The sequence below is a fragment of the Oncorhynchus tshawytscha genome, linkage group LG07, assembly GCF_018296145.1.
Source record: "Oncorhynchus tshawytscha isolate Ot180627B linkage group LG07, Otsh_v2.0, whole genome shotgun sequence".
Taxonomy (NCBI): Eukaryota; Metazoa; Chordata; class Actinopteri; order Salmoniformes; family Salmonidae; genus Oncorhynchus; species Oncorhynchus tshawytscha.
The window spans coordinates 70,524,002-70,547,734 of NC_056435.1; the positions used below are offsets into that span (position 1 = coordinate 70,524,002).

A 23,733-nucleotide genomic window follows, 5' to 3' on the forward strand; every position below is an offset into this window, starting at 1 on the left:
ATACAATGTTTTGTCTTTGTAAGCAACTCCAGTGTATATTTGACCTTTCTGCAGTCAGCTAATTGCACGCTCCCTCAAATTCAGACATCGGTGGCATTGTGTCATGACTAAACCGCATATTTTAGAGTGGGTTTTTACTGTCCCCCAGCACAAGGTGCACCTTTGTAATGAATGACCGACCATGCTGTTTAATCAGCTTCTTGATAGATCTGTCAGGTGGATGGATTATCTTGGCAAAGGGGGTGGCAAGCAGTCGAGAGGTTAGAGCGCTGGGCCTGTAACCGAAAGGTTGCTAGATCGAATCCCCGAGCTGACAAGGTAAAAATCTGTCGTTCTCCCCCCTGAACAAGGCAGTTAACCCACTGTTCCCAGGTAGGCTGTCATTGTAAATAAGAATGTGTTCTTAACTGACTTGCCTAGTTAAATAAAGGTTAAATAAAATAAAAAGGAGAAATGCTCACTAACAGGGATAAAAAAACACATATGTGCACGACATTTGAGAGAAAAAAGCTTTTTTTTTTGCGAATGGAAAACTTCAGAGATCTTTTATTTCAACTCTTGGAACCAACACTTTTACATTTTGCATTTATATTTTTGTTCAGTGTTAATAAAAATGAGCAAAACAGGTCCGAAAACTATCTGAAATTAAACTGAATTAAAAATGTTAAAAAAAGGAATCACATAAAAACTAATGATATCTTTGTCTCTCATACATCACACCCCCTCTCTCCTTTCTTCCCCCCCCAAAAAAACACAGTAGTCAATCGCTTTAGGATAAATAATTTACTGCTGTTACATCATCAATATGTGTATATATGGGAGAAATAAGAAGCAATACGCCTCTCCGTTCCCTCCTCCCTGCCACTTCCAAAAATACACACCAAAAAAAACAACAGTCCATATTTAATATTGCTTATACAACCTAAAAATCCCTTGGCTAGCACAGCAGTATAGCCTAAACCGGGGCACCTCTTACACACTAAGACACACACACCACACACACTTACACAATAACACACACCAATATGATTATATGGAAACATGTTAATAAGTGTCCCAAGTGTATAGTGTCATGCAGACCTTATATCCACTGAGACCCTATCGGATCACATATAGATTCCTGTAGATCTTCTATAACCATCCCAGACCTTATATCTACTGAGACCCTATCGGATCACATATAGATTCCTGTAGATCTTCTATAACCATCCCAGACCTTATATCTACTGAGACCCTATCGGATCACATATAGATTCCTGTAGATCTTCTATAACCATCCCAGACCTTATATCCACTGAGACCCTATCGGATCACATATAGATTCCTGTAGATCTTCTATAACCATCCCAGACCTTATATCTACTGAGACGGATCACTAGATTCCTGTAGATCTTCTATAACCATCCCAGACCTTATATCTACTGAGATCGGATCACATATAGATTCCTGTAGATCTTCTATAACCATCCCAGACCTTATATCCACTGAGACCCTATCGGATCACATATAGATTCCTGTAGATCTTCTATAACCATCCCAGACCTTATATCTACTGAGACCCTATCGGATCACATATAGATAGATCCCTGTAGACCTTCTATAACCATCCCAGACCTTATATCCACTTAGACCCTATCGGATCACATATAGATCCCTGTAGACCTTATATCCACTTAGACCCTATCGGATCACATATAGATCCCTGTAGACCTTATATCCACTTAGACCCTATCGGATCACATATAGATCCCTGTAGACCTTCTATAACCATCCCAGACCTTATATCCACTGAGACCCTATCGGATCACATATAGATCCCTGTAGACCTTCTATAACCATCCCAGACCTTATATCCACTTAGACCCTATCGGATCACATATAGATCCCTGTAGACCTTCTATAACCATCCCAGACCTTCTATAACCATCCCAGACCGTAGTCCCTCCGATGGGCATTCCATGTATTTTGGTGGAATGGCAAGGCAATGATGTGTAGACTTTTCTCCACGTCATACTGCGGTAGGGCATTACGTTATGTCCTTTTACGCTGGCAGTCCAGTTCTTATCTTTTACCCAATAATTGGCAAAATATCAATTAGGTGGCAAAAGATCAGAACTGGGCTGCCTGTGTAAAGGTAGCCAGAGGACTTCTGAAAGACACCCGGCATAGAGACGAATGTTCAGGTGTCTACAATGGATCGTGGCAGACAGGTAGGTGTGACAGAAAGGACAGAACACCACCCCCCTCAGGTGAGAGAACACAAACACCTCAGGTGAGACAGAACACCCCCCCCTCAGGTGAGAGAATAAACACCCAGGTGAGACAGAACACCCCCCTCAGGTGAGAGAATAAACACCTCAGGTGAGACAGAACACACACACACCCCTCAGGTGAGACAGAACACACACACACCCCTCAGGTGAGACAGAACACACACCCCCCAGGTGAGACAGAACACACACACACACCTCAGGAGAGACAGAACACACACACACCCCTCAGGTGAGACAGAACACACACACACACCCCTCAGGTGAGACAGAACACACACACACACCTCAGGTGAGACAGAACACACACACCTCAGGAGAGACAGAACACACACACACACACCTCAGGTGAGACAGAACAAACACACACCTCAGGTGAGACAGAACACACACACACCTCAGGAGAGACAGAACACACACACACACCTCAGGTGAGACAGAACAAACACACACCTCAGGTGAGACAGAACACACACACACACACACACCTCAGGTGAGACAGAACACACACACACCTCAGGTGAGACAGAACACACACACACACCTCAGGTGAGACAGAACACACACACACACCTCAGGTGAGACAGAACACACACACACACCTCAGGTGAGACAGAACAAACACACACCTCAGGTGAGACAGAACACACAGGCCGCTTCCCAATTGGCTCATAGGTCTCTGATGTAAAGTTGTGCACTATAAAGGGAATAAGGTGTTATTTGGGAAGCAGACGGATATATAGGTCATATCTAAAGGTACTGTACTACTGTATCCAGGCAGGGACAAGGTTACACTGGGATGTTGTGGTATATAGGTCATATCTAAAGGTACTGTACTACTGTATCCAGACAGGGACAAGGTTACACTGGGATGTTGTGATATATAGGTCATATCTAAAGGTACTGTACTACTGTATCCAGACAGGGACAAGGTCACACTGGGATGTTGTGATATATAGGTCATATCTAAAGGTACTGTACTACTGTATCCAGACAGGGACAAGGTTACACTGGGATGTTGTGATATATAGGTCATATCTAAAGGTACTGTACTACTGTATCCAGACAGGGACAAGGTTACACTGGGATGTTGTGATATATAGGTCATATCTAAAAAGGTACTGTACTACTGTATCCAGACAGGGACAAGGTCACACTGGGATGTTGTGATATATAGGTCATATCTAAAGGTACTGTACTACTGTATCCAGACAGGGACAAGGTTACACTGGGATGTTGTGATATATAGGTCATATCTAAAAAGGTACTGTACTACTGTATCCAGACAGGGACAAGGTCACACTGGGATGTTGTTATATATAGGTCATATCTAAAGGTACTGTACTACTGTATCCAGACAGGGACAAGGTTACACTGGGATGTTGTGATATATAGGTCATATCTAAAGGTACTGTACTACTGTATCCAGGCAGGGACAAGGTTACACTGGGATGTTGTGATATATAGGTCATATCTAAAAAAAAAACCTAACACCTCACCTGTCCTGTCCAAACTAACACCTCACCTGTCCTGTCCAAACTAACACCTCACCTGTCCTGCCCAAACTAACACCTCACCTGTCCTGCCCAAACTAACACCTCACCTGTCCTGCCCAAACTAACACCTCACCTGTCCTGCCCAAACTAACACCTCACCTGCCCTGTCCAAACTAACACCTCACCTGTATCAGAGGTTGCCCATCCATCCTACAGCTGTCTTCTCTAATATGGACATCAACTGTGTTATAAGATATTTGTGTTTTTATTGGCTGATAAAGTCCTGTAATGAGATAACAAGCAACCTGAACAGAAAACCACTAGGTTTTGGATATCTGAGTGGATCGAGAGGCTTTGAGCCTTGAGGAGAACCAGAAAGTGAAGACTCACTATATCATTTTTGTTCCCTGTAACAGGGGGAGAGACATGGGAATCATTCAACAGGTGAAGGGGGGAGAGAGGGGAAGAGACATGGGATTCATTTAACAGGTGAAGGGGGAGAGAGGGGAAGAGAATCATTTAACAGGTGAAGGGGGAGAGAGGGGAAGGATTCATTTAACAGGTGAAGGGGGAGAGAGGGGGAGAGATGGGAATCATTTAACAGGTGAAGGGGGAGAGAGGGGGAGAGATGGGAATCATTTAACAGGTGAAGGGGGAGAGAGGGGGAGAGACATGGGAATCATTTAACAGGTGAAGGGGGAGAGAGGGGGAGAGATATGGGAGTTATCTGGGGAGCTGTGGGATTAACACTGCTTGTGGAGTAGAAGTGACTGTTCCTGTTTTCTGGCCTGGTGATCAATATGGAGTTTCTAAGCTGGCAGGGGGCAAAGTGAGTGAAAATTGTGCTTGATGATGTGAGTGGTAGTGTGTGTGTGTGTGTGTGTGTGTGTGTGTGTGTACCTGTATGCTCTTTGTGAGAGATTGCACCAGGGGTCTCTCAGGTGTGTGTGTTCAATGTGGTTTCTGTTGTCCGAGCCGTGTGTGTGTGTGTGTGTGTGTGTGTGTGTGTGTGTGTGTGTGTGTGTGTGTGTGTGTGTGAGGTGTTAAGATGCAGTAGGCTTCTTGCTGTAGTCCTCCACTCCAGTGATGGTGGCCTTGCAGAAGAAACAGTCCTTGTTGTTCATCAGGTGCTGATTTATACACGCTCTGGGGGGGGCAGACAGAGAGAGAGACACAGACAGACAGAGAGACAGAGAAGAAGGTTACAGTCGTGTGTATGTGTGTGTGTGTGTGTGAGAGAGAGAGGGTGTGTGTGATAGAGAGAGACGGAGAGAGAGCGAGAGCGAGAGGGTGTGAGAGAGAGCGAGAGAGAGGGTGTGTGTGAGAGAGCGAGAGAGAGGGTGTGTGAGAGAGCGAGAGAGAGAGGGTGTGAGAGAGCGAGAGAGAGAGGGTGTGTGAGAGAGCGAGAGAGTGTGTGAGAGCGAGAGAGAGAGGGTGTGTGAGAGAGCGAGAGAGAGAGGGTGTGTGAGAGAGCGAGAGAGAGAGGGTGTGTGTGTGTGAGAGCGAGAGCGAGAGAGTGAGCGAGAGAGAGAGAGGGTGGTGTGTGTGTGATAAATTATCTGTGGGGGGACAGAGACTCATATTTGGTACTTCTCAATCACACACACATCTGGGGTGGCAGACGCTCAAGGACAGAATCCATATTTTTCTGTCGTCCGAATAGATGAATCAATGCAAGGTGACAGGATTCTCAAGGTAGCAGAAGTTAAGTTGTGAAATATATTATGTACCAATTATATGAATGTTTTCCTGCCAATCCTACCCTTGGTAAACACTCTCCTTTCAGTACCCATAAGCCAATGGGAATATTTAATAATGCAATTAATATATGTGTCATATAATTTTAAATTTCTATACATAATGAATACATAATACACTATAAGGATTTAAAAAAAATCTGTTTAGATATACAACCGGTGCTGGAGAACAGAGCTCAGAACAACTAGTCAAATGGGTTTAATATAGCGAGATGGCTCTACGGCTGTGAACACGTCACAGGAAGGTCTATCGACATGTCAGCAATTAAACATTCATGCCATTCACATTATACATTCCATTACGTCCCCGCAGTAAAGTGAAGACATGAGAGGCATTCGAGATGAAGAGAAGTCTGTCATCACATGATAATGATGATAATGCCTGTAAATAACAGAGCAGAAAGTGCTGTGTGTACGTATTGGATGGATGGTGGGAGGGGGGACATGAATGGTTGTTGACATGATTTTGGGGATGATTTTTAAATTTTTATTCATTTTATTCCAAAATTATTATTTTTTGCCAAATGGCCTAAGGCATTGAGAACAAATTATATTTTACAATAAAGTCCTAGTTGGTCAAAAGGTGAAAGATCAGACAAAAAAAATGACAATATATATTTTAAAAACACAAGGCTGATGATGGTAACTTACTTGCAGGACTTGTGAGAACAGGGTTTGAAGACAGCAGAGATGGAGTGTGCATAGCAGATAGGACACAGGTCTTCCTCACTGGTGGGCTGGGGGGAGAGTGACAGTTAGATAGAGATAGAAGACTAACAGCCTACACATTTTGTACTGTAAGTGTACAGTACTATGTCCGCTCTACTGGTGTCCCCTAGGGCTAGGTGCTAGGTTCTCTCTACTGGTGTCCCCCAGGGCTAGGTACTAGGTCCTCTCTACTGGTGTCCCCCAGGGCTAGGTGCTAGGTCCTTCTCTACTGGTGTCCCCCAGGGCTAGGTGCTAGGTCCTCTCTACTGGTGTCCCCCAGGGCTAGGTGCTAGGTTCTCTATTGGTGTCCCCCAGGGCTAGGTGCTAGGTTCTCTATTGGTGTCCCCCAGGGCTAGGTGCTAGGATCGCTCTCGTGGTGTCCCCCAGGGCTAGGTACTAGGTCATCTCTACTGGTGTCCCCCTGGGCTAGGTGCTAGGTCCTCTCTACTGGTGTCCCCCAGGGCTCAGTGCTAGGTCCTCTCTACTGTTGTCCCTCAGGGCTAGGTGCTAGGTCCTCTCTACTGGTGAACCCCAGGGCTAGATGCTAGGTCCTCTCTACTGGTGTCATCCAGGGCTAGGTGCTAGGTCCTCTCTACTGGTGTCCCCCAGGGCTAGGTGCTAGGTCCTCTCTACTGGTGTCCCCCAGGGCTCGGTGCTAGGTCCTCTACTGGTGTCCCCCAGAGCTAGGTGCTAGGTCCTCTACTGGTGTCCCCCAGGGCTAGGTGCTATGTCATCTCTACTGGTGTCCCCCAGGGCTAGGTGCTATGTCATCTCTACTGGTGTCCCCCAGGGCTAGGTGCTATGTCATCTCTACTGGTGTCCCCCAGGGCTAGGTACAAGGTCATCTCTACTGGTGTCCCCCAGGGCTAGGTACAAGGTCATCTCTACTGGTGTCCCTCAGGGTAAGGTGCTAGGTCCTCTCTACTGGTGTCCCCCAGGGCTAGGTGCTAGGTCCTCTCTACTGGTGTCCCCCAGGGCTAGGTACTGTCATCTCTACTGGTGTCCCCCAGGGCTAGGTACAAGGTCATCTTTACTGGTGTCCCCCAGGGCTAGGTACAAGGTCATCTCTACTGGTGTCCCTCAGGGCTAAGTGCTAGGTCCTCTCTCAACTCTCTCCTTTCGGCATATATGACCACAACTCCATTTTGCTCCTCCCTTCCTATAGGCAGAAACTCAAAAAGATGTAGCCGTGCTAAGGACTATTCAACACTGGTCTGACCAATCGGAATCCACGCTTCAAGATTGTTTTGATCCCGCGGACTGGGATATGTTCTGGGTAGCCTCTGGGAATATCAATGTATACACTGATTCGGTGAGTGAGTTTATAAGGAAGTGTATAGGAGATGTTGTACCCACTGTGACTATTAAAACCTACCCTAACAGGAACCGTGGATAGATGGCAGAATTCGCACACAACTGAAAGGGCGAACCACTGCATTTAACCACGGAAATGTGACTGGGAATGTGGCCGAATACAAAACAGTGTAGTTATTCCCTCCGTAAGGCAATCAAACAGCCAAAATGTCATTACAAAGTAGAGTCGCAATTCAACAGCTCAGACAAACCTTTGAGGACAATACAGTGCTCTTTACCAAGGAATGTGGCCTCTCGTTCTCCGTGGCCGACGTGAGTAAGACATTTAAACGTGTTAACTCTCGCAAGGCTGCCGTCCCAGACAGCATCCCTAGCCGCGTCCTCAGAGCATGCGCAGACTGGGTGGCTGGTGAGTTTACGGACATATTCAATCTCTCCCTATCCCAGTCCGCTGCCCCCACATGCTTCAAGATGGCCACCAAGAGTGTGCAAAGCTGTCATCAAGGGAAAGGGTGGCTACTCTGAAGTGTTTAACACTTTTTGTGGTTACCACATGATTCCATATGTGTCATTTCAAAGTTTTGATGTCTTCACTGCTATTGTACAATGCAGAAAATAGTTTGAAAAAAAGAAAAACCCTTGAATGAGTAGGTGTGTCCAAACCTCTGACTGGTACTGTACATCTAAATGACATGTTGAAAACAACAGCATGGTCACACATAGGTACTTTCTAGCCAAAGGCAACAACTACCAAGGGCAATAAATCTACCACCACTGCATAACTAGGAATACCTAGGCTATATAATGTTACAGCAAACTAATATATATAGAGGAAGGCTTGAGGTGATATTGGAATAAACATCCATATAATTACTATGGACCGTAATAACCTGATTTATTTATGAGGGAGGATGGGGAGGGGAGAGGAGGGAAGAGGGAGGCCAGGCTGAAGAAAATAAAGGGTAAAGAAAACCACTATTTGACAGTGTGCCAGACAGCGCTAAGGTAGTTGTGCCCAGAACTTGAACTGGACCGATAAGTCTTTGTATTTAGATCCATATTCATTATATTTTAGATCCGATATGCTAAAAGAGACGCCAGACTCAATTTGTGAAAGATTTGAAGTGCCGTTACTCTGAACTAGTGAGGATTAGCCCAACTCAAGCATTAATAGTTTCCGTCACGACACACTGTTCCTTATAAACGTTCACCAGCTGCACCATTGAGAGCATCATGACATCACCGCTTGGTACGGCGACTGCAAGGCACCCGACCGCAAAGCGTTACACTGGGTGTTGAGCACGGCCCAGTACATCACTGGGTGGTGAGTACGGCCCAGTACATCACTGGGTGGTGAGTACGGCCCAGTACATCACTGGGTGGTGAGTACGGCCCAGTACATCACTGGGTGGTGAGTACGGCCCAGTACATCACTGGGAGGTGAGTACGGCCCAGTACATCACTGGGGCTGAGCTCCCTGCCATCCAGGACCTCTATACCAGGCGGTGTCAGAGGAAGGCCTTAAAATTGTCAAAGACTCCAGCCACCCAAGTCATATACTGTTTTCCCTGCTACCGCACAGCAAGCAGTACCAGTGCACCAAGTCTGGAACCAACAGGAACCTGAACAGCTTCTACCCCAAAGCTTCAAGACTGCTAAATAGCCAATCAAATGGCTACCTGGACATAGACCCTTTTTGACACCAACTCTCCTGCAGTGACAACACCAACAAACACAGTGCCTTCGGAAAGTATTCAGACCCCTTGACTTTTCACACATTTTGTTAGGTTACAGCCTTATTCTAAAATGGAAGAAATCTACACACAATACCCTATAATTGAAAAATTATTGTACTGTGTGAATGTTATTGTACTGTGTGAATGAAATTGATTACATTTTCCCCCTCATCAATCTACACACAATGTACCCCATATAGACAAAGCTAAAACAATACAATACATTTTTGCAACATTGTTTTTTTTTTTTTTTTACATATACATAAGTATTCAGACCCTTTACTCAGTACTTTATTTAAGTGTATTTGGCAGCGATTACAGCCTTGTCTTCTTGGGTACGATGCTACAAGCTTAGCACATCTATATTTGGGGAGTTTCTCCCATTCTTCTCTGCAGATCTTCTCAAGCTCTGTCAGGTGGGATGGGGAGCGTGGCTGCACAGCTATTTTCAGGTCTCTCCAGAGATGTTCGATCGGGTTCAAGTCCGGGCTCTGGCTGGGCCACTCAAGGACATTCAGTCTTGTCTCGACACCACTCCTGCGTTGTCTTGACTTTGTGCTTAGGGTCGTTGTCCTTTTGGAAGGTGAACCTTCACCCCAGTCTGAGGTCCTGAGAGCTCTGCAGCAGGTTTTCATCAAGGATCTCTCTGTACTTTGCTCTGTTCATCTTTCCCTCGATCCTGACAAGTCTCCTAGTCCCTGCTGCTGGAAAACATCCCCACAGCATAATACTGCCACCACTATGCTTCACTGTAGGGTTGGTGCCAGGTTTCCTCCAGAATTGACACTTGGCATTCTCTCTCTCTCTATCAATTAAATGTAAATTTAAGGGGATTGATTGACATGGGAAACATAATGTTTACATTGCCAAAGCAAGTGAAATAGATAACGTGACAAACACAAAAAGGAACAGAAAACATCACACTCACAAAAGTTCCAAAAGATGAAAGACACTTCAAATGTCATGTCTATATACAGTGTTGTAACAACATGCAAACAGTTAAATTACAAAAGGGAAAAGAAACAAATATAGGTTGTATTTACAATGGTGTTGGTTCTTCAATGGTTGCCCTTTTCTTGTGGCAACAGGTCACAATCTTACTGAGCTTATCAGATCCTCGTTGCAATGTTTCTTCAACTTAGAGTCAATACTTTGTTGAATCAATCCCTGGACAACAGCAAAGGACTTTGTGAAGATGCTGGAGGAAACAGGTACAAAAGTATCTATATCCACAGTAAAACTAGTCCTACATCGACATAACCTGAAAGGCTGCCCAGCAAGGAAGAAGCCACTGCTCCAAAACAGGCATAAAAAATCCAGACTACGGTTTGCAACTGCACATAGGGACAAAGATCGTACTTTTAGGAGAAATGTCCTCTGGTCTGATGAAACAAAAATAAAAATTTTGGTCATAATGACCATCGTTATGTTTGGAGGAAAAAGGGGGAGGCTTGCAAGCCGAAGAACACCATCCCAACCGTGAAGCACGGGGGTGGCAGCATCATGTTGTGGGGGTGCTTTGCTGCAGGAGGGACTGGTGCACTTCACAAAATGCATGGCATCATGAGGAAGTGAAATGATCAGTCAGGAAGTTAAAGCTTGGTTGCAAATGGGTCTTCCAAACAGACAATGACCCAAAGTTAAACAAAATGGCTTAAGGACAACAAAGTCAAGGTATTGGAATGGCCATCACAAAGCCCTGACCTCAATCCTATAGAAAATGTGTGGGCAGAACTGAAAAAGCGTGTGCGAGCAAGGAGGCCTACAAACCTGACTCAGTTCCACTAGTTCTGTCAGGAGGATTGGGCCAAAATTCACCCAACTTATTGTGGGAAGCTTGTGGAAGGCTACCCGAAACGTTTGACCCAAGTTAAACAATTTAAAGGCAATGCTACCAAATACTACTTGAGTGTATGTATGCATTGGTTTCCAATGCATCATAAAGGAGGGCACCTACTGTACAATCATTCAGATAATTATTTCACCCTGCTGGTCATCTATGAATGTTTGAACATCTTGAATAACAATCTGGCCTTAATGTCCATGTACTCTAATCGTCTCCACCTGCGCAGCCAGAACGGACTGGCCACCCCTCTGAGTTTTTCCTAGCCACTGTGCTTCTACACCTGCATTGCTTGCACTTTGGGTTTTTAGGCTGGGTTTCTGTACGGCACTTTGTGACATCTGCTGATGTAAAAAAAAGGCTTCATAAATACATTTGATTCGATATAGATGGGTAATAAAAAGTATAAATTAAAAGCAGACATTTAATATCCCTTCGAGTGAAGTAAAACATTAAGTTATTAAATGCACTTTGGATGGTGCATCAATACACCCAGGCGTCCCAAAGATACAGGCGTCCCAAAGATACAGGCGTCCCAAAGATACAGGCGTCCCAAAGATACAGGCGTCCCAAAGATACAGGTGTCCCAAAGATACAGGTGTCCCAAAGATACAGGTGTCCCAAAGATACAGGTGTCCCAAAGATACAGGTGTCCCAAAGATACAGGTGTCCCAAAGATACAGGTGTCCCAAAGATACAGGTGTCCCAAAGATACAGGTGTCCCAAAGATACAGGTGTCCCAAAGATACAGGTGTCCCAAAGATACAGGTGTCCCAAAGAACAGTCCCAAAGATACAGGTGTCCCAAACATACATAACATATTCACACAGTACAATAACATTCCCAGTAAAGATTACAGTAACATATTCAGAGCACAGTACAATAACATTAACAGTTAACATTCACAGTACAATAACATTCACAGAGCACAGTACAATAACATTCACAGCGCACAGTACAATAACATTCATAGAGTACAATAACATTCAGAGCACAGTACAATAACATTCACAGAGCACAGTACAATAACATTCACAGAGTACAATAACATTCACAGAGCACAGTACAATAACATTCACAGAGCACAGTACAATAACATTCACAGAGTACAATAACATTCACAGAGCACAGTAACATTCACACAGTACAATAACATTCACAGAGCACAGTACAATAACATTCACAGAGCACAGTACAATAACATTCACAGAGCACAGTAACATTCACACAGTACAATAACATTCACAGAGCACAGTACAATAACATTCACAGAGCACAGTACAATAACATTCACAGAGCACAGTAACATTCACACAGTACAATAACATTCACAGAGTACCATAACATTCACAGAGTTCAGTAACATTCACACAGTACAATAACATTCAGAGCACAGTAACACATTCACAGAGTACAATAACATTCACAGAGTACAGTAGAATAACATTCACAGAGTATAGTAGAATAACATTCACAGAGTACAGTAGAATAACATTCACACAGTACAGTAGAATAACATTCACAGAGTACAGTAGAATAACATTCACACAGTACAGTAGAATAACATTCACAGAGTACAGTAGAATAACATTCACAGAGTACAGTAGAATAACATTCACAGAGTACAGTAGAATAACATTCACAGAGTACAGTAGAATAACATTCACACAGTACAGTAGAATAACATTCACAGAGTACAGTAGAATAACATTCACAGAGTACAGTAGAATAACATTCACACAGTACAGTAGAATAACACAGTAGAATAACATTCACAGAGTACAGAGTACAGTACAGTAGAATAACATTCACAGAGTACAGTAGAATAACATTCACACAGTACAGTAGAATAACATTCACAGAGTACAGTAGAATAACATTCACAGAGTACAGTAGAATAACATTCACAGAGTACAGTAGAATAACATTCACACAGTACAGTAGAATAACATTCACAGAGTACAGTAGAATAACATTCACAGAGTACAGTAGAATAACATTCACAGAGTACAGTAGAATAACATTCACAGAGTTCAGTAACATTCACAGTTCAGTAACATTCAGAGTTCAGTAACATTCACAGAGTACAGTAACATTCAGAGTTCAGTAACATTCACAGAGTACAGTAACATTCTCAGAGTTCAGTAACATTCACAGAGTACAGTAACATTCACAGAGTACAGTAACATTCATCTTGAAGGTTCCATCTTGTAGGCAGGGTGCTTTGAACAGGCTCAGCATTTGAGAATGTAAATGTTATTGACCCCCCGCGTGTGGAGTTCAGAGGTTTCCTCCACCCCCTCATCCTTTCTACGGACACCTCTTTTTAAATATTTTTTTTACTCTCTCTCCTCCTTTAATAAACCACCTACAGAGCACAGCAGATTATAACACGTAGTATATTCTATATAGAATTTAGAGTTATGCGCTGCGGAGGCAGAGATATGATTCAGAGGGCTTAGTGGTGAAGAGGTGTGTGTGTTTAGGGGTAGCTTAACAGAACACCTCCCATCCAATTTTGTTGGGAGTGGCTCTATGCGATAGATATTCCTCCCTCCCTTCCTCCTCTCCAGTCAAGTCAGAGGATACGTCCCAAAAATGGCACCCTATTCCCAATCTAGTGCGCTAAATCGTCCCATTGGGCTATTGGCCAAATTAGGGCACGGTAATAGGGAATACAGAGTGACATTTGGGACGCAGACAGAATGTGCTGATCAGGCACAACGAAGTCGTGCTTTAACAGAAAGAGATCACAGCAGCAGTAGAAGCAGTGCTTTTCAGGCTGACTGCCTATGTGTGTGTGTGTGGTCTCGGGTCAACGATAACGATAAATGTTAACGATTACAACTTTGGGAGCCACAGGGAGTATTATTCAGCCTGCTTGGAGACCCCCCCCACACACACACCCCCTCTCCCTCTTTCGTTCCTCAATTAAGGCTCTTCAATGGGCACGCCTTCCTTCAGTAATTAGCTAATCCAAGGGAGGGAAGGGAGAGGAAGGGAAGTGGGAGCTGAAACAGGTACAGTAAGAGGGGGAGCTGAAACAGGTACAGTAGGAGGGGGAGCTGAAACAGGTACAGTAAGTGGGGGAGCTGAAACAGGTACAGTAAGTGGGGGAGCTGAAACAGGTACAGTAAGGGGGAGCTGAAACAGGTACAGTAAGTGGGGGAGCTGAAACAGGTACAGTAAGTGGGGGAGCTGAAACAGGTACAGTAAGAGGGGAGCTGAAACAGGTACAGTTAGAGGGGGAGCTGAAACAGGTACAGTAAGATGGGGAGCTGAAACAGGTACAGTTAGAGGTGGAGCTGAAACAGGTACAGTAAGAGGGGAGCTGAAACAGGTACAGTAAGAGGGGGAGCTGAAACAGGTACAGTAAGAGGGGAGCTGAAACAGGTTAGCTCCAACAGATACTGTAAGAGGGGGAGCTGAAACAGGGACAGTAAGAGGGGGAGCTGAAACAGGTACAGTAAGAGGGGAGCTGAAACAGGTTAGCTCCAACAGATACTGTAAGAGGGGAGCTGAAACAGGTACAGTAAGAGGGGGAGCTGAAACAGGTTAGCTCCAACAGATACTGTAAGAGGGGAGCTGAAACAGGGACAGTAAGAGGGGGAGCTGAAACAGATACTGTAAGAGGGGGAGCTGAAACAGGTACAGTAAGAGGGGAGCTGAAACAGGTTAGCTCCAACAGATACTGTAAGAGGGGAGCTGAAACAGGTACAGTAAGAGGGGGAGCTGAAACAGGTTAGCTCCAACAGATACTGTAAGAGGGGGAGCTGAAACAGGTACAGTAAGAGGGGGAGCTGAAACAGGTTAGCTCCAACAGATACTGTAAGAGGGGGAGCTGAAACAGGTACTATTTTCATGTCTATCCAGAGATGTTTGATCAGGTTCAAGTCCAGGCTCTGGGTGGGCCACAAGGACATTCAGAGACTTGTCCCGAAGCCACTTCTGTGTTGTCTTGGCTGTGTGCTAAGGGTCGTTGTCCTGAGCAGGTTTCCATCAAGGATCTCTCTGTACTTTGCTCCGTTCATCTTTCCCTCGATCCTGACTAGTCTCACAGTCCCTGCCGCTGAAAAACATCCCCACAGCATGACGCTGCCACCACCATGCTTCACAGTAGGGATGGTGCCAGGTTTCCTCCAGATGTGATGCAATCGTGGTTAAACATTATTAAAGTGAAGTGTTCAATGACTGTAATTTCAACAATTCTACTTAGTTACAGTTCATATAAGGAAATCAGTAAATTTAAATGAACTCATTAGGCCCTAATCTATGGATTTCACATGACTGGGAATACAGATATCCATATGTTGGTCACAAATACCTTAACAAAAAGGTAGGGGTGTGGATCAGAAAACCAGTCAGTATCTGGTGTGACCACCATTTGTCTCATGCAGCGCGACACATCTCCTTCACATAGAGTTGATCAGGATGTTGATTGTGGCCTGTGGAATGTTGCCCCACTCCTCTTCAATGGCTGTGAGAAGTTGCTGGGATGTTGACAGGAACTGGAACATGCTGTCGTACACTTAGATCCAGAGCATCCCAAACATGCTCAATGCGTGGGGACATGTCTGGTGAGTATGCAGGCCATGGAAGAACTGGGGCATGTTCAACTTCCAGGGAATTGTGTACAGATCTTTACGACGTGGGGTCGTGCATTACCATGCATGAGGTGATGGAGGAAGATGAATGGCATGACAACGGGGACTCAGGATCTCATTACGTTATCACTGTGCATTCAAATTGCCATCGATAAACTGCAATTGTGTTTGTTGTCCGTAGCTTATGCCTGCCCATACCATAACCCCACCGGGCACTCTGTTCACAACGTTGACATCAGCAAACACCATACCATAACCCCACCACCACCGGGCACTCTGTTCACAACATTGACATCAGCAAACACCATACCATAACCCCACCACCACCGGGCACTCTGTTCACAACGTTGACATCAGCAAACACCATACCATAACCTCACCACCACCGGGCACTCTGTTCACAACGTTGACATCAGCAAACCGCTTGTCCACATGACACCGGACAAGTGGTCTGCGGTTGTGAGGCCGGATGGGCGTACTGCCAAATGATCTTAAACGACGTTGGAGGCGGCTTATGGTAGAGAAATAAACATTTAATTTTCTGGCAACAGCTCTGGTAGACGTCTGCAGTCAGCATTGCACGCTCCTTCAAAACTTGAGACACCTGTGGCATTGTGTTGACAAAACTGCGCATTTTAAGAGTGGCTTTTTAATGTCCCCAGCACAAGGTGCACCTGTGTAATCATCATCCCGTTTAATCAGCTTCTTGATATGCCACACCTGTCAGGTGGCTGGATTATATTGACCTCAAACAAATTTGTGGCCAAAGTTTGAGAGTAATAAGCTTTCTGTGCGAATGGACCATTTCTGGGATACATTATTTTAGCTCATGAAACCAACACTTTACATGTTGTGTTGATATTTTTGTTCAGTGTACATAGGACAGCAGTCTCTAAGGTGTAGGGTAAAGTACTGTTAATGTTTACATCACCGGGACTCAACTGAGCCTGGATGAACGGGCACACCTTCACTAATTAGCTCATCAAAAAGAGGGAAGAAATCGAAGGGATGTGAGAGGAAATGTCTACTGATGAGCAGATCACACCATGGGACCAGACTAGCAGACCACACCATGGTACGAGGGCTAGCAGACCACAGCATGGGACCAGACTAGCAGACCACAGCATGGGACCAGACTAGCAGACCACACCATGGGACCAGACTAGCAGACCACACCATGGGACCAGACTAGCAGACCACACCATGGGACCAGACTAGCAGACCACACCATGGGACCAGACCAGACCACACCATGGGACCAGACCACCACACCATGGGACCAGACTAGCAGACCACACCATGGGACCAGACTAGCAGACCACACCATGGGACCAGACTAGCAGACCACACCATGGGACCAGACTAGCAGACCACACCATGGGACCAGATGCAGACCACACCATGGTACGATACTAGCAGACCACAGCATGGTACTAGACTAGCATACCACAGCATGTGACTAGACTAGCAGACCACAGCATGTGACCAGACTAGCAGACCACACCATGGGACCAGACTAGCAGACCACAGCATGTGACCAGACTAGCAGACCACACCATGGGACCAGACTAGCAGACCACAGCCAGACTAGCAGACCACAGCATGGGACCAGACTAGCAGACCACAGCATGGGACCAGACTAGCAGACCACAGCATGGGACCAGACTAGCAGACCACACCATGGGACCAGACTAGCAGACCACACCATGGGACCAGACTAGCAGACCACAGCATGTGACCAGACTAGCAGACCACAGCATGGGACCAGACTAGCAGACCACAGCATGGGACCAGACTAGCAGACCACAGCATGGGACCAGACTAGCAGACCACAGCATGGGACCAGACTAGCAGACCACAGCATGGGACCAGACTAGCAGACCACAGCATGGGACCAGACTAGCAGACCACAGCATGGGACCAGACTAGCAGACCACAGCATGGGACCAGACTAGCAGACCACACCATGGGACCAGACTAGCAGACCAGCACACCATAGCAGACCACAGGACCAGACTAGCAGACCACAGCATGGGACCAGACTAGCAGACCACAGCATGGGACCAGACTAGCAGACCACAGCATGGGACCAGACTAGCAGACCACAGCATGGGACCAGACTAGCAGACCACACCATGGGGACCAGACCACACATGGGACCAGACTAGCAGACCACATGGGACCAGATGCAGACCACACCATGGGACCAGACTAGCAGCAGACCACAGCATGGGACCAGACTAGCAGACCACAGCATGGGACCAGACTAGCAGACCACAGCATGTGACCAGACTAGCAGACCACAGCATGTGACCAGACTAGCAGACCACAGCATGTGACCAGACTAGCAGACCACAGCATGTGACCAGACTAGCAGACCACAGCATGTGACCAGACTAGCAGACCACAGCATGTGACCAGACTAGCAGACCACAGCATGTGACCAGACTAGCAGACCACAGCATGTGACCAGACTAGCAGACCACAGCATGGGACGAGACTAGCAGACCACAGCATGGGACCAGACTAGCAGACCACAGCATGGGACCAGACTAGCAGACCACAGCATGGGACCAGACTAGCAGACCACAGCATGGGACCAGACTAGCAGACCACAGCATGGGACCAGACTAGCAGACCACAGCATGGGACCAGACTAGCAGACCACAGCATGGGACCAGACTAGCAGACCACAGCATGGGACCAGATTAGCAGACCACACCATGGGACCAGACTAGCAGACCACACCATGGGACCAGACTAGCAGACCACAGCATGGGACCAGACTAGCAGACCACAGCATGGGACCAGACATGGGACCAGACAGCAGACCCAGCACCATGGGACCAGACTAGCAGACCACAGCAGACCACAGACCACACCATGGGACCAGACTAGCAGACCACACCATGGGACCAGATGGACCACACCATGGGACCAGACTAGCAGACCATGGGACAGCATGGTACCAGGGACCACACCATGGGACCAGACTAGCAGACCACAGCATGTGACCAGACTAGCAGACCACACCATGGGACCAGAGACCACACCATGGGACCAGACTAGCAGACCACACCATGGGACCAGACTAGCAGACCACAGCATGTGACCAGACTAGCAGACCACACCATGGTACCAGACTAGCATGGTATTTGACATAAACAGTTGACATTCATGAGTTTTATTGACAAACGTCAACAACAACAAAAATAAGGGCAGTCAAAGTAAAAAATGGTATCCTTCTGACGACTCTAGTGTAGCTTGTAAGCCCTATCAAAAGTAGTGCACTATGTAGGGAATAGGGTGCCATTTGGGATGTACAAACAGGAAGACATAACGGATTATTACAGCACCTAAAAAACAACTTCCCACAATGGAAATACTGTATGTTAGATTACATTTCAAATTGCATGACTGTTGGTGCTTGGATTTAACCTATATGAGTCCAAAATGGCACACTATCCCCTATAGGCCCATAGGGCTTTGTCCAAAAGTAGTGCACTATGTAGGGAATAGAGTGCAATTTGGAACGCAAATATTGTACATGGGCTGAAGGAAACTTCTGGAAATTCGAGTCAGCCTTTCTAGCTAGGTACAGAGTAATGAAGTGCAGTCCAATTCATTTGACAGTCATGTTGATTAACTGTCATTGTAACTGCAATGACCAGAGACCCAAAATAATAAAACAAGCTGAAAGTCACAACATGGCAGAGACTCTGTTTCTCTCCCCTCTCTCAGAACCCTCTCTCTATATATTCCTCTCAGCCAGCCACTGGGGCGGGTCTGAGCGAAGGAGAGCGAGAGAGATATAAAGGAGAGTGAGAGATGGTTGGGGAGAGAGAGGAGAGAGGGAGAGAGAGAGAAAGAAAGACGAGGAGAGAGAAGCAAGGACCTCAACATGACAGCCACACATATTGCCCAGGTTGTGAGCAGAGCAACAGGCCTAACTCCTACAGCTAACCCATCCACCCACCTAACAGGCATTCACTACATGCTCGAACCTAATAGTCATAGGCCTAAAGAACAGGAACCCATACTTCACCAAGTAAATCAGAACGACATTGTCATCCTACAACAAACATGGTATAAAAGGTGACGGACCCACTGGTTGCCCTCTAGGTTACAGAGAGCTGGTAGTCCCATCCACCACACTACCAGGTGGGTGGTATAGAGGAGACAGACCCACTGGTTGCCCTCTAGGTTACAGAGAGCTGGTAGTCCCATCCACCACACTACCAGGTGGGTGGTATAGAGGAGATGGACCCACTGGTTGCCCTCTAGGTTACAGAGAGCTGGTAGTCCCATCCACCACACTACCAGGTGGGTGGTATAGAGGAGATGGACCCACTGGTTGCCCTCTAGGTTACAGAGAGCTGGTAGTACCATCCACCACACTACCAGGTGTGAAACAGGGAAGAGACTCAGGGGGTATGCTAATTTGGTATAGATCAGATTAACTCACGCTATTAAATTAATCAAAACAGGAACATTTCACATCTGGTTAGAAATGAATAGGGACATAATCTCAACAGAGGAAAATGTCCTCCTGTAACTTCCTATATCTCCATAATAGAATCCCCGTACTTTAACAAATGACAGCTTCTCCATCCTGGAGGGGGAGATCAACCATCTCCAGGCCCGGGGGACATGTACTAGTCTGTGGCAACCCGAAACGCCACAACTGGACAAGAACCTGACACCCTCAGCACCTCCCCTTGAACACAATCCGAGACATACAGCGCCTTCCCAACGTATTCACATCCTGTCACCCTTTCCACACTTTATTGTAATTCAGCCTAAATTTGGAATTATATTTTTGGGAAATTTGTATAATTGTTTTTTTTTAATGAAAAGATGAAATGTCTTGAGTCACTAAGTATTCAACTTTTTTTTGGTAAAAGGCATAAATAAGTTCAGGAGTACAGCTCAGAACAGAACTGATTGGGTTTCTACTTAATACCATCAAACCCCACATAATATCTGGCCCTCTGCCCTCCCGAAATCGTGGCAATGAACGTTTCAGCAGACGTTTTATCCTCCATAACTGGCTACGAGACTAATGCAGCTCCATGTGGTTAACATTTATTAACCATTTTGATACCTTCTGGAAACAAAGGTACCTTTATAGGGAGGATGGGATCCACCCAAATCATCTGGGTTCCTGGATCCTTTCACAGCATTATAAGGAGGATGGGATCCACCCAAATCATCTGGGTTCCTGGGTCCTTTCACAGCATTATAAAGGAGGATGGGATCCACCCAAATCATCTGGGTTCCTGGATCCTTTCACAGCACTATAAGGAGGATGAGATCCATCCAAATCATCTGGGTTCCTGGATCCTTTCACAGCACTATGAGGATGGGATCCACCCAAATCATCTGGGTTCCTGGATCCTTTCACAGCATTATAAGGAGGATGGGATCCACCCAAATCATCTGGGTTCCTGGATCCTTTCACAGCACTATAAGGAAGACGGGATCCACCCAAATCATCTGGGTTCCTGGATCCTTTCACAGCATTATAGGGAGGATGGGATCCACCCAAATCATCTGGGTTCCTGGATCCTTTCACAGCACTATAAGGAGGACGGGATCCACCCAAATCATCTGGGTTCCTGGATCCTTTCACAGCGCTATAAGGAGGATGGGATCCACCCAAATCATCTGGGTTCCTGGATCCTTTCACAGCGTTATAAGGAGGATGAGATCCACCCAAATCATCTGGGTTCCTGGATCCTTTCACAGCGTTATAAGGAGGATGAGATCCACCCAAATCATCTGGATTCCTGGATCCTTTCAGAGCGTTATAAGGCTGCGTTGAGACAATGATTTATCAATGACCCAAACCCAGCTCAGTTAATCCCCACCATTGAGACACAGTCATCATAATGCTTCAGCATATGTACATTATTCCAGGGGTGTTGGAAGACACAATGTAAGTAACCTAATTTATGTTCCTCTAACTGCCCTGAATGTCTCTGATCCTACAGCTATTGTATGCAGTAATCATGTGCCTATGAACCAGAGTTATACTGTTAGCACTGAGGCGGTGTGCCCTAGGAGGAAGTCCACTGTGTGCAGCTCACCCTGCACTAACATCAATAACATGAGCATGTCTACTTCTGCTAAGCCTCCCAGTAAAGTAATGAAAATAATCAAGCACCCCAGAAAAGCGCTAAATATAGCCCACGTAAACATATGTAGCTTAAGAAACATGGTTCATGAAATCAATAATTTTGCTAGTAACAGATGACATTTATATTCTGACAATCTCTGAAACTCACTTAGATGATACCGTTCATGATACAGTGGTAGCAATACATGGTTAGAACATCTACAGAAAATACAGAAATACCAGTGGTGGAGGTGTTGCTGTTTAAATTCAGAAACACATTCCTGTAAAGCTCAGAGAGGATATTATGTTAAATACTGTTGAAGTAATATGACTACAGGTTCATCTGCCTAAAGCCCATTCTTGTGGGAAGCTGCTATAGACCAACAAGTGTTATAACAGTCAGTATCTGGATAACATGTGTTAAATGCTTGATAATGTATGTGATATCAACAGAGAGGTATATATTCTGGGTGACCTAAATATTGCCTGGCTTTCATCAAGCTGCCCACTCAAGAAAAAGCATCAAACTGAGTCCCCTCAGCCAGAGAAGAGTCAGCTAGGCCAGAGAAGAGTCCCCTCAGCCAGAGAAGAGTCAGCTAGGCCAGAGAAGAGTCCCCACAGCCAGAGAAGAGTCCCCACAGCCAGAGAAGAGTCCCCACAGCCAGAGAAGAGTCCCCACAGCCAGAGAAGAGTCCCCACAGCCAGAGAAGAGTCCCCACAGCCAGAGAAGAGTCCCCACAGCCAGAGAAGAGTCCCCTCAGCCAGAGAAGAGTCCCCTCAGCCAGTTGGTTTGGTGCTCTGTTCACAGACCCCACAGAGCCGCAAGACAGCAACACATTACTGCACTATATAGTCTAGGACCAGGCTAGGTAACACAACAGTGTATATAGTCTAGGACCAGGCTAGGTAACAACAGTGTATATTAGTCTAGGACCAGGCTAAGTAAAACAACAGTGTATATAGTCTAGGACTAGGCTAGGCTAGGTAACACAACAGTGTATATAGTCTAGGACCAGGCTAGGTAATACAACAGTGTATATAGTCTAGGACCAGGCTAGGTACAGTGCCTTGCGAAAGTATTCGGCCCCCTTGAACTTTGCGACCTTTTGCCACATTTCAGGCTTCAAACAAAGATATAAAACTGTATTTTTTGTGAAGAATCAACAACAAGTGGGACACAATCATGAAGTGGAACGACATTTATTGGATATTTCAAACTTTTTTAACAAATCAAAAACTGAAAAATTGGGCATGCAAAATTGTTCAGCCCCCTTAAGTTAATACTTTGTATCGCCACCTTTTGCTGTGATTACAGCTGTAAGTCGCTTGGGGTATGTCTCTATCAGTTTTGCACATCGAGAGACTGAAATTTTTCCCCATTCCTCCTTGCAAAACAGCTCGAGCTCAGTGAGGTTGGATGGAGAGCATTTGTGAACAGCAGTTTTCAGTTCTTTCCACAGATTCTCGATTGGATTCAGGTCTGGACTTTGACTTGGCCATTCTAACACCTGGATATGTTTATTTTTTAACCATTCCATTGTAGATTTTGCTTTATGTTTTGGACCATTGTCTTGTTGGAAGACAAGTCTCCATCCCAGTCTCAGGTCTTTTGCAGACTCCATCAGGTTTTCTTCCAGAATGGTCCTGTATTTGGCTCCATCCATCTTCCCATCAATTTTAACCATCTTCCCTGTCCCTGCTGAAGAAAAGCAGGTCCAAACCATGATGCTGCCACCAACATGTTTGACAGTGGGGATGGTGTGTTCAGGGTGATGAGCTGTGTTGCTTTTACGCCAAACATAACGTTTTGCATTGTTGCCAAAAAGTTCAATTTTGGTTTCATCTGACCAGAGCACCTTCTTCCACATGTTTGGTGTGTCTCCCAGG

At 45.7% G+C, this 23,733-nt stretch overlaps 1 protein-coding gene and 2 long non-coding RNA genes across 5 annotated transcripts in view; all 3 read right to left on the bottom strand.

Moving 5' to 3' along the window:
• Nucleotides 1-768: 768 nt before the first annotated feature.
• LOC112255545 lies at nt 769-2,262 on the bottom strand. Of its 2 annotated transcripts, XR_006083812.1 has the most exons (3): nt 1,663-2,259; nt 1,543-1,614; nt 769-1,352 (listed from the first exon to the last, which is right to left on the bottom strand). It is a non-coding gene; the product is annotated as an uncharacterized LOC112255545 (long non-coding RNA). The 2 variants fall into 2 exon arrangements; XR_006083811.1 differs by having other exon boundaries at nt 1,543-2,262.
• Nucleotides 2,263-3,004: 742 nt separating this feature from the next.
• Nucleotides 3,005-4,275, bottom strand: LOC121846817. Its single transcript, XR_006083813.1, has 2 exons — nt 3,926-4,275; nt 3,005-3,873 (listed from the first exon to the last, which is right to left on the bottom strand). It is a non-coding gene; the product is annotated as an uncharacterized LOC121846817 (long non-coding RNA).
• Nucleotides 4,276-4,390: 115 nt separating this feature from the next.
• LOC112255369 (E3 ubiquitin-protein ligase RNF123) overlaps nt 4,391-23,733 on the bottom strand; it is a 266,952-nt gene continuing 247,609 nt past the window's right edge. For both annotated transcript variants that reach the window (XM_042324870.1, XM_042324871.1), the window contains exons 37-38: nt 6,175-6,260; nt 4,391-4,912 (exon numbers count right to left, since the gene is read on the bottom strand). In XM_042324870.1, the coding sequence (XP_042180804.1) occupies nt 4,810-4,912; nt 6,175-6,260 (189 nt within the window). In that variant the 3' untranslated portion in view covers nt 4,391-4,809. The remainder of the gene's footprint in view (nt 4,913-6,174; nt 6,261-23,733) is intronic.